The sequence below is a fragment of the Hyperoodon ampullatus genome, assembly GCF_949752795.1.
Source record: "Hyperoodon ampullatus genome assembly, chromosome: 17".
Taxonomy (NCBI): Eukaryota; Metazoa; Chordata; class Mammalia; order Artiodactyla; family Ziphiidae; genus Hyperoodon; species Hyperoodon ampullatus.
Window position 1 is genome coordinate 7,191,194 of NC_136930.1, and position 13,959 is coordinate 7,205,152.

General features: G+C 39.4%; 1 protein-coding gene across 3 annotated transcripts in view; it reads left to right on the plus strand.

Annotated features, from left to right (window-relative positions):
- RAB2A (RAB2A, member RAS oncogene family) overlaps nt 1–13,959 on the plus strand; it is a 74,109-nt gene that overhangs the window by 18,809 nt on the left and 41,341 nt on the right. For 2 of the 3 annotated variants that reach the window (XM_079722746.1, XM_079722748.1), the window contains exon 2: nt 8,891–8,962. The exons of the other annotated variant lie outside the window; for it this stretch is intronic. In XM_079722746.1, the coding sequence (XP_079578872.1) occupies nt 8,891–8,962 (72 nt within the window). The remainder of the gene's footprint in view (nt 1–8,890; nt 8,963–13,959) is intronic. 3 annotated transcript variants of the gene reach the window in all.

Sequence of the window (13,959 nt, forward strand, 5' to 3'; positions counted from 1 at the left end):
TATAGACCCTGTGTCAGACAGTTCGTGGAAATAAGGAAAGATAAGTTCATTAGACATGTTGGACTTAGGTCAGCACTAGGTTGTGACAGGCTAAGGTAGAGTTTGAACTTTATTCTGTAGACAGTAGAAAATATTGAAGTTTTTAAAGGAGAGTACAGGACTAGAGTTACGACTAAATTAGAAATTAAATGTGTATATACACATACACATGTGTATGTATATGTCTATGTATATTCATGTTGTAATACAGCGGCAGAGACATACTAGATGTTAAATGTAATCCTTCTATCTTTTCTCATCCATCTCTGGTGCAGTCATATGTAGGACAGAGTAGAAAGATGGGGTGTAGTTGGATGGTTACTACAGTGGTCCAGGTAGGAAGTAAGGAAGGCCTTATCTAAGGCAATGATAGTGAAAATGAAGAGGAGGATACTGGTGACAGTTGGAATTAACAGGATTTAGGGGAGGATGTTGTAGGGAGTGAAAAAATTAAAACGTTTTCAGGCGCTTTTCCATCTCAGAGGAGTACATACTCCAAATGTGAGCTCTTTTTCATATTTTTTTTATATAAAAGTAACAAAAACACATGATACTGTTAAAACATTATGGAAGGGCAGAAGACTGTATATCGGGGGAGGTGAAATATGACATCATACAGAGAGAAACCGGGCAGGGGGAATACAGAGGTTAAAACTTTGTTAAGCCTAGAGGATCAGGCTACACAGTGACTTCCTTCCCAAGGGTCTAGTATGAAAAGGGAAGGGCAAAAGGATTACTTTACAGTGGAGAAACTTGGCAAACTACCTCAGCCAGATGACCAAAGTTTCCATCAGCAATAATCAGTCATGTTGATAGAATGTACCCTTTTGATGAAAATCATACTCTGTCTCTGTCGTCTTCCTTCCTCCAAAACACCCGTATTCTAGTCAGTCGCAGGGGAAAAAAATCAGACAAATCCCAGCTGAGGCACATTCTACAGTATACCTGACCAGTACTCCTCAGGACTTTTGTCCAGGTCCTCAAAAGCAAGGCAAGTCTGAGACACTGTCACAGCCGAGAGGAACCTGAGGAGACACGACAACCAAGTGTAATGTGGCGTCCTGGATGGGATCCTGGGACAGAAAACGGAGGTAGAAACTAAGGGGGAAAAAATCCAAACTGCGGAGGAGGTTTCATAAAGAATGCAGGGTAAGAAATAAACTGCCAGGTTAAGGCTTCTCCAGTCCCCATAGTGGCTGAATAAAGAGAGTGGTTGGAGCTCTTCTAAGCCTGTGTTTTACCCTTCAGTGAGGCCTGCCTTCTTCATCTGTTGGTCTGAGCTCAGGTCTGGATGTGGTTCCTGGAGCCCATGCCATACACAGGATGAGGGAGATCACAGAAACCTGGCAGTGTTCCTTCCTCTTGCATTTACAGCAGAGGATATTGTTTTTTTCCCAGAAGCCAGACAATTATATTGATTATTTTATATACACACACAACCAGGAAGTCTCCATATTTAAGAGTCAGAAGAATACCTAACTCACTTTGTGAAGGTAGGCGTGCACTATGGAAGCTTCCTAGAGGTTACAGCATTTGAGTTGAGTTTTAGAAATAAGTAGCTGTTAGCTAAGTGGACAAAAAGTCACTGAGTATTGGAGAAAGAGCTCTTAAAGTATGCTAAATAAATATGTGCAGAGGCCTGATGTATAAGGAGTACTAGCCTAAGGAATCAGAGACTTTCAGCTGAGGTTATCTGCTTTACTCATTTTCATGGCTTTGGTCTCATCTCAGAAAAAGTGTTTTAGTACTTGGGGTACTTTAATATTGTAAAACGAAGATAAAGAAAAGCGGTAGATGATTTGCATCAAGGGAAGGAGGGCCAGGTCTCCACATCTTCCTATTTCCTTTTCATTTTACTGATTCTTTAGCAAGTCTTTCAGCCTTGTCTGCGTAGTTGTTTCTATACCTTCCAGTTTTGAGGAAAAGATGTCTTACGTTCTTAAAGCTACATCCTCTTGAGAACTTTCTTTAATTTCTTTATTACTAAGCTCAGTGCCTGGAATATAGTGAGTGCTTAATAAATATTTTTTGAGTGACTGTCTCTTTCCTACCCTCCTAGCCTTCACTGAGAGATTTTTCAAGTAAACGCTCTGTATTCCTTGCTTCCTTTTTCCCTTAGTTACTCACTCTTAATATTTCTGGTGTTTGAGTCTCTTTATTGATTACAGTAGGAATTATTAGAGACGGAGTCAACAAGACTGGGAGACGAGCAATGTAAAAATCTAAGGTGAAGAAGGAAGGCAAGATTACTCTTGATAAGTGCATTAGTTTTCTAGGGCAGCTTAACAAATTATCAGAAAGCTGTTTCAGGGCTTAAAACAACAAAAGGCTGTTTTCTCTCACAGTTCTGGAGGCCAGAAGTCTGAAATCCAGGGATAGGCAGGGCCATGCTCCCTCTGAAGGCTCCAGGGAAAATCCTTCCTGCTGCTTCCAGCTTCTGGTGACTCTAGGTGTTCCTTGGCTGTGGTAGCATAGCTCCATTCTCTGCCTCTTGTCTTCACATGGCCTTCTCTCCTGCATATCCATCTGTCATTGGAATTAGGCCCAACCTGAATCAGGCTGATCTCATCTCAAAATCCTAATTATATCTGCAAAGATCCTGTTTTCAAATAAAGTCACATTCACAGGTTCCAGAGGTTGGGACTTGGACCTATCTCTTTGGGAGCCATTCTAACTCACTACAGTAAGCCACCAGATCAGTATCTAGTTGCAGTAATTGAGAGGATTGCTGTCGTACATGTGAAGGGGATGATGTTTGGAAAACCAGCAGCATGAAAACAACTCTGAAGTCATTTTATTTAAAAGAAAGTTATAGATTGTGACTATTTTCTTCAGTTAATTTTAGAAAATATATATTTAAAAATTTGAATTCAAGGTCAGATGGGTTTGGTTGGAGATTTTGCTCCTCAGCTGTATTCATCCTGAAGAATCCTCTAACATTTTTATTGAACTTCTGAATTTGCACAATTCAAAATTTTTGCATTTGAGCCTTATGATATTCCTTTGAAGTAGGAATGCCATGTTTTCTTTTTTCCATTTTACAGATGTGGAAATGGAGCTTAGTTTCTGTAACTAATTTGTCTGAGGTCACAAGTTATGAAATAATACAGGTGGACTTGAATACTGGTGTTACAACTGTAAAGTTTGTATTCTTTCTAATGTCTATGCTGAGTTTATTAATTTTCTGTTTAAGAAGAGCAGCAGACTTTACTGTTTTTTCGTGTTTCATGGGTTTTACGATTTGGAATGTTAGCACAAAGGATATAGTTTTCTGTGTTTGCAAAATAAGCTACTAACATTTAAACCAATTTGCCATATCTCTGTATGATCTGTATTTGAGGTCTGTCAGTTCTTTGGTATGATTTTAAAACATATAACTCTTCAGTGGATTACTTTCAGTTATGAGGATAGGTCATTCATTTGTGGTTTGTTACATTTTGTTTTTTGAGAACCCAGTGTAGTAGATGACAGTATGCAGCCATGATTTCAGGATGACAGTTGGAGAAAACTTCGGTAGTTAGGAATTGGTCTTTTATATTTTTGCTTTTTCCACATCCTTTAAGTTAAAGCTATTTGTCTTACGATTTTAAAAACGGAGCCATCATCAGTTTTTTTAAATTATCTTGAAGTTGGTGGAAATCGGTTTAGGACTAGGAAAATAAACTTCAGTAGAATACCTAGCACTTATGCCAGTGTTCCTTGTGGAGAAGGACCCGTTGCCTAAAAAAAATCACTGTCAGGTTTATTAGATTCTTGGGCCTAACCAAAGACTTAACTGAATCAGAATCTGTGGGGTGGGATTTTACAAATCGGCATTTTTAATGAGTGTTACTTGTAATCGTTTGGCATTGATGTGGTAGTCAGAGAGTCAGTTCTCACCACAACACTGAGTCCTGCTGAGGACAGTGTGTTGGACCCTGAGTAAAGGAAGAAGGTAAGGTGACTTCATAGTAGGAACTCTAACAGCGGCATTATTAGGTGCAGTAATTTGTATTAATTAAAGAGTGGTCAGGTACCTAAAGCAGTCTTGAGAAAGAAGGACAAAGCTGGAGGCACCACACTCTACCTGATTTCAAACTATATTAGAAAGCTATTGTAATCAAAACAGTATGGTATTAGTATAGAAACACACATAGATCAATGGAACAGAATAGAGAAACCAGAAATAAACCCACACATATATGGTCGATTAATTTATGACAGAGGAGCCAAAAATACACAGTGGGGGAAAGGACAGTCTCTTCATTAAATGATGTTGGGAAGACTGGACAGCCACATGCAAAAGAATGCAACTGGACCTCTATCTTATACCAGACACAACTGATTATGGACTTTAATTATGTCTACCAAATGCCTTCACAGCAACACCCAGATTAGTCTTTGATTGAATAACTGAAGAGGGCCCTAGGCAAGCTGATGCATCAGAAAGACCGTAATGTTGTTATTTTTATTGAAGTATATCATGCATATAGAAAAAGGCACATGTCCTAAATAAACAGCTCAAAGAATGTTTAGGAACTGGACACAGGTAACTAGCACTGTAGAGGGGCCCTTCTACATTTATTTATTTCATTTGATTCTTACAACAGTTCACCAAAGTGTAGGAGTTTCCCCCATTTTATAAATAGGATTTTGAAGCTCAGAAAGGTCAAGTACTTGCCCCATGTTACAGCTAGTAAAGTGACAGAGCTGGGATTCTGACCAGGGTTTTGAGGCATAAATGAAATATTATGGAAATACAGTGTACCATTAGTTCCTCCTGAGGATTGGTAGCATCTTTGGAACAGGAATGCTTTAGTGAAGAAGGCATAGGAATCCCTAAGCTGGAATCTCTAAGCATGAGGTTACAGTTGCCAAGGAGTGAAGTGTTCCTTGGTAAGAGATATGGGGGAAGAACATGGTGTCACTTCAGAGGACAGGAGATGGTGTGTTATGCTTAAATCTAGGGCCTCTAGACTGTGGTATGATAATATGATCTATTGGAATAACAGTTTTTCAGCCTAAATGCAAAGAACCTTGTTTACTGTTTTGAAGGGCTTGAATTTTGTATTTTAAGCAATATTCCGTGAGAGCCGGTTAATCATGTGCATTTTAGCAAAAATTTCACAGAGGTTTATACAGGTAGGTTGGAGAAAGGGCAAAGGCTAAAGGCAGAAAGATCATGTCTAGGACCAGAACTAGAGCACTGAGGATTCAGAGGAGGGGAGAGCATGGAATTCAAGGTGTTTCTGAGAGAATTGATGAGATTGGTGAGCCATTAGCTGTAGGTGATAAAGGAGGAAGAGGAATTAAGGATGACTGTGATTTTCTTGTTGGTGTGGTGCACTGGGAACCAACTCCAGAGATAAGGAAATACTGAAGGAGATGCTGAGTTTGTTCTGAATTGTTGGAAGGATGGTAGGCAGGAAAATGAAAAGGAATGGATTCGGTTTTGGAAGTTTGAGTTTCAGCCCTGAAGGAATTAAAGTGGACATGTTCAGTAGGCAGTTGGATATAATAAAAGTGAAATTAATTAAGATGGTGGCTGGAGAGATGGATTTGGTTATCACTGACTAATTTATAGGTGTAGGTTGGGGCTGTAGAACTGGCTTAGTTCTCTCAGCTGAAGAGAAAAGATAACCAAATATGAGATGGTGGTGAAACCTCCAGTATTTAAGGCTTGTATGGAAGAGGAAGAGCAGTTGTCACAGAATTAAGGGACCAAGGAGGTGGTTATAGCCTGATAAAGCCAGAAGCAATCATTTTCAAGGAGGTTGTAGGTAGATAAACTATATGGAAATATTTTATGGGCATAAACAGATCCTGTTTCTGGATCAAATAAATTGAGGACTGAGAAAAAGACTAGCTAATTCAATTTGGCAATCTGGAAGTGTTGGTGATTGTGAGCCAGAAACCCCAAGTATTTTATCCAGAATTAAAATAGTAGAAGTCAACATATATTGAATAAGATGAGCTACCTGTAAATTTAACCGATCCTGACAAATGATCTACAGATAGGTGATTAAGGAGACTTGGGAAACACCACAGTGGCACTTGGATATGTTCTCTGCATTGAAAGATACTTTGATTACCTGAAGAAAGAATATGGTGTCTTGAAAGTGAAGTCAGGGCTTCCCTGGTGGCTCAGTGGTTGAAGGTCCGCCTGCCGATGCAGGGGACACGGGTTCGTGCCCCGGTCTGGGAGGATCCCACGTGCCGCGGAGCGGCTGGGCCCGTGAGCCATGGCCGCTGGGCCTGCGCGTCCGGAGCCTGTGCTCCGCAACGGGAGAGGCCACAGCAGTGAGAGGCCCGCGTACCGGAAAAAAAAAAAAAAAAAAAAAAGAAAGTGAAGTCAGTATTTGGTCAGAATAAGTGGTATTGTTATTTCTAGAGCAATCCATACTCTGTTGTGAGGTAAGAAAAGGGTTTCAGGCTCTTGTATCACTTAAATGATTATCAGACTGTGAGATGATTCTTGAGGTCCCTGAGTAATAAAGTCTGTGATTTCTAATTATAATTTTTTTCTATACCATATGGGGAAATTTCGAATGTTAAAAATAGAAATAAAGAAAAGAGACAGAGGAATCTTAATTGCATATTGCTAAGTGAAAGAAGCCAATCTGAAAAAGCTAAAATACCATATGATTCCAGCTATATGACAATCAGAAAAAGGCAGGACTATGGAGACAGCAAGAAGATTAGTGGGCTAGGAGTGAGGGAGGGACTGATAGGCAGAGCGTAGGGGATTTTTAGGGCAGTGAAGCTATTCTGTATGATACTGTAATGGTGGGTACACTGTACATTTGTCAAAATCTATGGAACGGACGGCACCGAAAATGAACCCAGATGTTAACTGAGGGCTTTAAGTGATGCTGTGTCAGTGTACGTTCATCAGTTGTAACCAGTGTTAGTTACCGCTGTGGTGCAGGATGTTGATAGGGAAGGAGGCTGTGCTCCCCTGGGGCAGGGAGTATATGAGAACTTGCTGTACTTCCTGCTCAGTTTTGCTATGAACCTATAAAAGTGCTTTTAAAAATAAAGCCTCTTTTTTTAAAACAGAACTGAAGATTCACATCTCAGTTTTTCACCTGTTTTGTACTTTAACACTTAAAAAATAATTTTCTGTTACAAATGAACTTATTTACAGAACAGAAACAGACTCACAGACTTAGAGAACGAACTTACGTTTACCAAGGGGGAAGGATGGGGGGAAGGGATAGTTAGGGAGTTTGGGACTGACATGTACACACTGCTATATTTAAAATGGATACCCAACAAGGACCTACTGTATAGCACAGGGAACACTGCTCAATGTTATGTGGTAGCCTGGATGGGAGGGGAGTTTGGGGGAGAGTGGATACATGTATACGTATGTCTGAGTCCCTTTGCTGTGCACCTGAAACTATCACAACATTGTTAATTGGCTATACTCTAATATAAAATTTTTAAAAACACACAAAGAACTAAAAAAAATTTTCTTTTCTTTCTCTCCTAGATCTGAAAGGTTATTCAGGGTGTTAGAAATCTAAGGAGTTTTTTTCCTTTTGTAATGTAAAAGAGAAATTGTGGATAAAAGAAAAAGAAGAAAACCAAGGTCAAATGTTTTGAAATTCCAATTTATTTTCAGTTAACTAGAATCTTAAAACATTCAAAAAACTTTGAACAAATAAAATAGTTCCTAAAACACACCATGCACACACACACACACACACACAGTAGACCATGTATTTGATTTGTTACTGGGCATTTTGACAATCATTATAGCATTTGACACTAGGGCCAGTCATTCAGCAAAATTATTAGGTGACTTATCTCTGCCTTAAGACAGGCAGCAAGTGACAAGGTATTCGTTGTCCTTCTCTCATTGAGTGGATAATCTAGAAGACATTGAACAGTTTAGTTTGTGTCACTTAAGAAAGACCTTCTCCAGCCCTTCAGTCTCTTTTGTTACTCTTCCTCATAGAATTTTATTTTCTTCTTTCAAATGGCAGTCATTATAATTATTTCAGATTACAGTTCGTATAGATTATTTGCACACTCATTCTGTTAAATTTCTCTCCCTGAGCTAGATTGTAAGGAAGGAAGCATATCAGTTTTCCATGTGCACAGTTAGCATTCGATGAAGACTTCTTGAGTAAGTGAATGAATGAATAAATGATGACTGCCTTTTGTTTTGTAAGTGCAGGATGCTACCAAGTAAGCAGATTCGGTCTAGTGTGAGGTTACGGGCCTGAAAATGAGCAGGAAGTGGTGTGGTATTCAATATTCAGTTCTCCTCAGAGGGCAAGTAGGATGTATATAGAAAAGTTGCCTTTAATTTGGGAATTTGGAAGTTATTCAAGACCTCAGTAATAGAGTGAAGGAATGCAATTCAGGTTAGAATCGATCCTGAAATGGATCAGCCAGAAGATAGAGTGAGCAGCTTTTCCCAGAAAAGTAGATCCCGAACACTTACTTGTTTGTTTGTTTGTAGGAGACTAAGATAAAATAAACTATAAAAAGAGGAAAGTACTATGTTTTTAAAATATTTTCACTACTACAGAAAAAACAGAAGCGCATGAACACTTCACTGCATGAGTCCTGTGGGGCTGCTGGGAGGACCTGGTTGGTTTTCCCCGGGAATTGCTGCCACTCTCAGATTGAAATGCTGGATGAATGCAAAAGGATGAAAAGGGTGTTTTGGATTGGTCAACACCTTTCACCCAAATCATCAGTCCTCTAATTCCCCAAGAAATGAGAGCACTGAAAAATCATGGCAGATTGTTCTCAGAGCACCAGAAACCCTAGCTGCCTCTTTTCCAAGTACTCTTATGAAGTATTTCTTAATTTCTGTGAATTTTGTCCCTTAAATTTTTTTTCTTTTAACTTTCAGGTGTTGGTAAATCATGCTTATTGCTACAGTTTACAGACAAGAGGTTTCAGCCAGTACATGACCTTACTATTGGTAAGTTTTATAAAGAGATGAGAAGCATTTAGAAGTTTTGGGTAGTGGGAGTGGAATGTGCTAGAGGGCTCATTCCATCAGTGATGAGTCAGAAATCAGTGAAACTAGATTTGTTGCTGTACAGAGTTTAGTCTCCATCACTTTTAAAAAACACAAGTATGTATAGTAAAAATAATGTTCCCCAACTCTTTAAAAGTGGTTGGAATGCAGCAAGACATTAATACTTGATTTTGATTGTATTTAATGATAAAACAGTTGATTGAGAGAGAGTATATCATAGGGAGGGGTTAAGAGCAGAGACTCTGGACCACTTTGTCAGAGTTCACATCAGGGCTCTGCTGCTAACTAGCTGGGCAAGCCACTTTCCCACTCCATGCCTCAGTTTCTTTATCTGTAAAATGAGAAAAATAGTGGTAACCATCTCACAAAATTATTCTGAACGGTAAATGAGTTAATAAATATGATGCATTGAAACAGTGCCTGGCAGCATGTTAAGTACTTTAGGCTTACCTATAATTATTAATTGAGAAAAACTACCATCAAGCATTTTTTAGTTTCCTCAATTGTGAAGAATAAATGAGACAGTTACTGGTAAGGAGTGGTCAACAAATGTTAGCTGTTATTACTATTAGCTACACTAGTTTTTATTATTAGTGGTATTATTCATTAATATGCAAAAGTGTAAAATTAAGTGAAAAACTAAAAACTTTAAGCATACTGTTTCAGGGTTGTTATCTGTTTTAAAAAAATTATATTTATACTCTGAAAGCTAAAGAATCTAGATTATTCCTCTGTGGCTGTAGCCCAGTAACAATTAGAGATTAGTCAACCATGAAGAAACAAGGTAACTGGAAATCTAGTTAAACTTTGCAATTGATAGCTTAATGTATCTTTTCAGCCAGTGACTGCTTATGTTCTATAGATATGATTAACTCACTATTCAAAACAAGTTGATTCTCATGTCCTGTGTATTTTTAAAATACCACATCGAAGGTAGAGTTTATGAATCAAATTATTAGATCAGTTAATAGTATTCAACCAAGCCACATGTACTTTGTAGATGTATTAAAATCTTTCCTTACTGGCTACTGTCAATAAGAACATGCAGATTCCATTTTCATTTTGATAGTTTTAATGATATCCAATACTAATGGGTGAAGCAGGTACTGCTCTCGCATGCCGATCCTCACGGGGCAGTTTAGCTTTGGTGAGCTCATCTTTGCGTAGGATCTGCTCTTTGCTCCGTAGGTCTGAACCTTGAGGCCGTCTCTTAGGCAGGATTCGGTCCCGAGACAACTAGCCAGTTGTTTTTCATATAGGGTACTAGACAAAAGTGCCTTCCTTTTCGTTGAAGCTTTCGTGTAAATTTCTGGTTGTTAGGACACACCTGATTGGGCGGATGGGCCTGAGCCTCACTGCCGTTAGAAATGGGCATAGGCTCTACTTGTGGGGGCCTATGTGAGGGGGAGTGCACCAGAGGGAGTTTTCAGAAAACTGTAACCCCTGTAACCGTGCCAGCTGGCTTCCCTCTGGGTTCGCTGGTGCGCGGCGCTGGGAGTTAGGAGGCTAAAAGCAAAGGGAAGCTGAGGGCCTTCCCCCCTCTCTGCTGGGGTTAACTGTGTGCCCTCCGTGGCTTCAGCCACAGCCCCTGCCTGACAGGCCCACGGGTGGTCTGGCTCCTGGGCTCTGGGAGCCCTGGTTTCTCTCTGCCCCAGGCCTAGGGACAGCAGCAGCTTCCGGCTGTTCCTAACCTCTGGGCTGCTTTGCCCTCTGCTCCTTGGGCTTCTCAGCCCTTGAATGCAACCAGTTCCCTGCTTTAAATCCCCTCTGTTTTAAATACCAACGTATGGTTTCTGTTTTTCTGGTTGGACCCTGACTACTTTACCTTGTGACACCCATCACAAGAATTTATTTTTCTGACATAAAAACAATTTAGAAGGTAATTAGCACGTGTTTTTTAAAGGAATGTTGGAGTGATTTTGCTAAAATAGGCACAAGGCAGTGTCTTGATTCTGCTGCGTGCTTGCCTTTGCGTGATGAACAGAGGAGGGTATAATATAAAATAGTAATGACAGTGGACCCATACCAAATATTTACTGTGTGCCAGGCACTTATTTTGTATGTAGTAACTTTGTTTTTAATTGAAGTATAGTTAATTTACAGTGTTACGTTAGTTTCAAGTGTACAGCAAAGTTATTCAGTTATACGTACATATATATATGTTCTTTTTCAGATTCTTTTCCATTATAGGTTATTACAAGATACTGAGTATAGTTCCATGTGGTATATAGTCGGTCCTTGTTGTTTACCTATTTTATATACAGTCGTGTGTTTACGTTAATCCCAAACTCCTAATTTATGCACCTCCCCCTGCCCCCTCGCCGCTATCCCCTTTGGTAACCAGAAGTTTGTTTTCTATGTCCTTAGGTCTGTTTCTGTTTAAATAAGTTCATTGGTATCATTTTTTAGATTCCACATATGTAATAACTCTTCTAATCTTGAAAAAAATTTATGAGATGGATATCATTAATACCATTTACAAATAAGAGAAACTAAAACACAGAAGACATTTAATAACTTAGCTTGCTCAGGGTCACACAATTAGTAGGCATCGATTATTGAATGCTCAGCAAATGGATACTGTGCAAGGATGCAAGTACTTACTCTACAAGGATGGTAATGATCTAGAGGTAGTTTAGAAAGTGTGTATTTACCTTCAGAGTATTTTGTCCTGGAAGGTTGAAAGTGACTAACATATATGAAGAAAATAAGCATCACTCCCTGACTGTGTCAGGTAAATGAGGCCTGGCCTTTGGTTCCACAGATAGTTTCTCTGGCAGCCAAATTGGCTGTTAATTGAAAATGTATCTGGGAAGAGAGCCTCAAGGCCATAGAGGATGATGGTTTATCCCATTAAAAAAAAAAGAAAAAGAGAAGGAAAACTTTCTAAATGAGATTCTCAAGCATATATATACTTAGGGAGAAAGTTTAATAAAATTTTTTACAATCCACAAGAGAAGTATGAGGTTTTGGGGTTTTTTGTTTGCTTCTGAGAGTTCTAGGACACTTCAGGTTTCAGTATTTTCTTTTGCCACATAGAATACAAAGGTAAAACCTGCATTGAACCCAGTTATGAGAAGGTAAATGGGAAAGAGTTAATGTTTTTGAGGCTGAAATTGAATCCTTTGTTTCTGTTTCACTTGATAGGAAAACAAAAATCATAGTTTTTCAGTGATCAACAGTGCTTGTCAATTTTTTCTTTGGAGATGTATACACCATTCTTTATCTTCTTATCATCATTCTTTATCTCATTCCTGGATAATATAGTAGCCTTTTAACTAGTTTCTTGACCTCTTGTTTTTTTATTCTCTGTCCTGACCTTATTAATAAGTGAATTTAAAATAGCAATCTTATTATATTTACCTCCTTTAGAACCAATCCTGATTTTCATGTAACATGTCTTTAAAATTGGGTATGTTTTTAGGGGCAAAATCTTTGTTTAAGGACTTTTTAAGCTCCAGTAATCTCTTGTGTATTTACTTTGAATAAAGTGATAAATATACCAAAACTCAATTACGGCTTAAGTTAAGGAAAGGGAATATATGGAGTTTTATATAGAACCCACAGGAGGGTGGGGACGTGGACTTGGGAACGGGCAGGAATGAAGCATCGTAAGAGGCCAGGAAGCAGAGACCATAACAGCCGTCCTACAGCAGATGATGGAATGGTTGCCAGTCAATTTTAGTATCTTTATCCCTCAAAGAAAATGTGGCACATATATACAATGGAATATTACTCAGCCATAAAAAGAAACGAAATTGAGTTATTTGTAGTGAGGTGGATGGACCTGGAGTCTGTCATACAGAGTGAAGTAAGTCAGAAAGAGGAAAAAAAAATACTGTATGCTAACAACATATATATGGAATCTAAGGGAAAAAAAAAAAAGGTCATGAAGAGCCTAGGGGTAAGACGGGAATAAAGACACAGACCTACTAGAGAATGAACTTGAGGATACGGGGAGGGGGAAGGGTAAGCAGTGACAAAGTGAGAGAGTGGCATGGACATATATACACTACCAAACGTAAAACAGATAGCTAGTGGGAAGCAGCCGCATAGCACCGGGAGATCATCAGCTCGGTGCTTTGTGACCACCTAGAGGGGTGGGATAGGGAGGGTGGGAGGGAGGGAGATGCAAGAGGGGAGACATATGGGAACATATGTATATGTATAACTGATTCACTTTGTTACAAAGCAGAAACTAACACACCATTGTAAAGAAATTATACTCCAATAAAGATGTTTAAAAAAAATTTAGTATCTTTATCCCTCTGCCCAGGATGTCATTTCTAGAGAAGGAACATCTGCTTGCCCTTACCTGCCCACCCTTGGTATCAGTCAAGGGTCTGTTTCTAATTTGCAGTTGTTTTCCGTCAAATTTGACATTATGCATTGGATTTAAGAAATCTTGAATCCCATTGAGCCACGCAGATGTTTTTGGATTGTGGTTAAAAACCCATCCATGACAGTGGAAGGAAAAATAGGATTTCTCTCAGTGGCTATAAACAATAGATTCATGAAAAGGCCTCCATTTTGTCAACTATCTTGCTGATGCGTAGAATTTTCTACTTTAGAACATTCCTTTTAAATACTGGATATTTCAAAGAACATTTGTCCCATACTTAGTCACTGGCTTCTTTCCTCAGCTACTCGTTTTCGTGTCGCTAACAGTAAGCTGGTGGATGGTTGTTTTGGGTGCCTCCCACCCTGTGGCACACAGTATGTATGAATAAATGCATGTAGATAAATATGTAAACACTGTAATGGTTTTTTTGTGTGTGTTTTTTTTTTGCGGTACGCAGGCCTCTCACCGCTGTGGCCTCTCCCGTTGCGGAGCGCAGGCTCCGGACGCGCAGGCTCAGCGGCCATGGCTCACGGGCCCAGCCGCTCCGCGGCATGTGGGATCTTCCCGGACTGGGGCACGAACCCGTGTCCCCTGC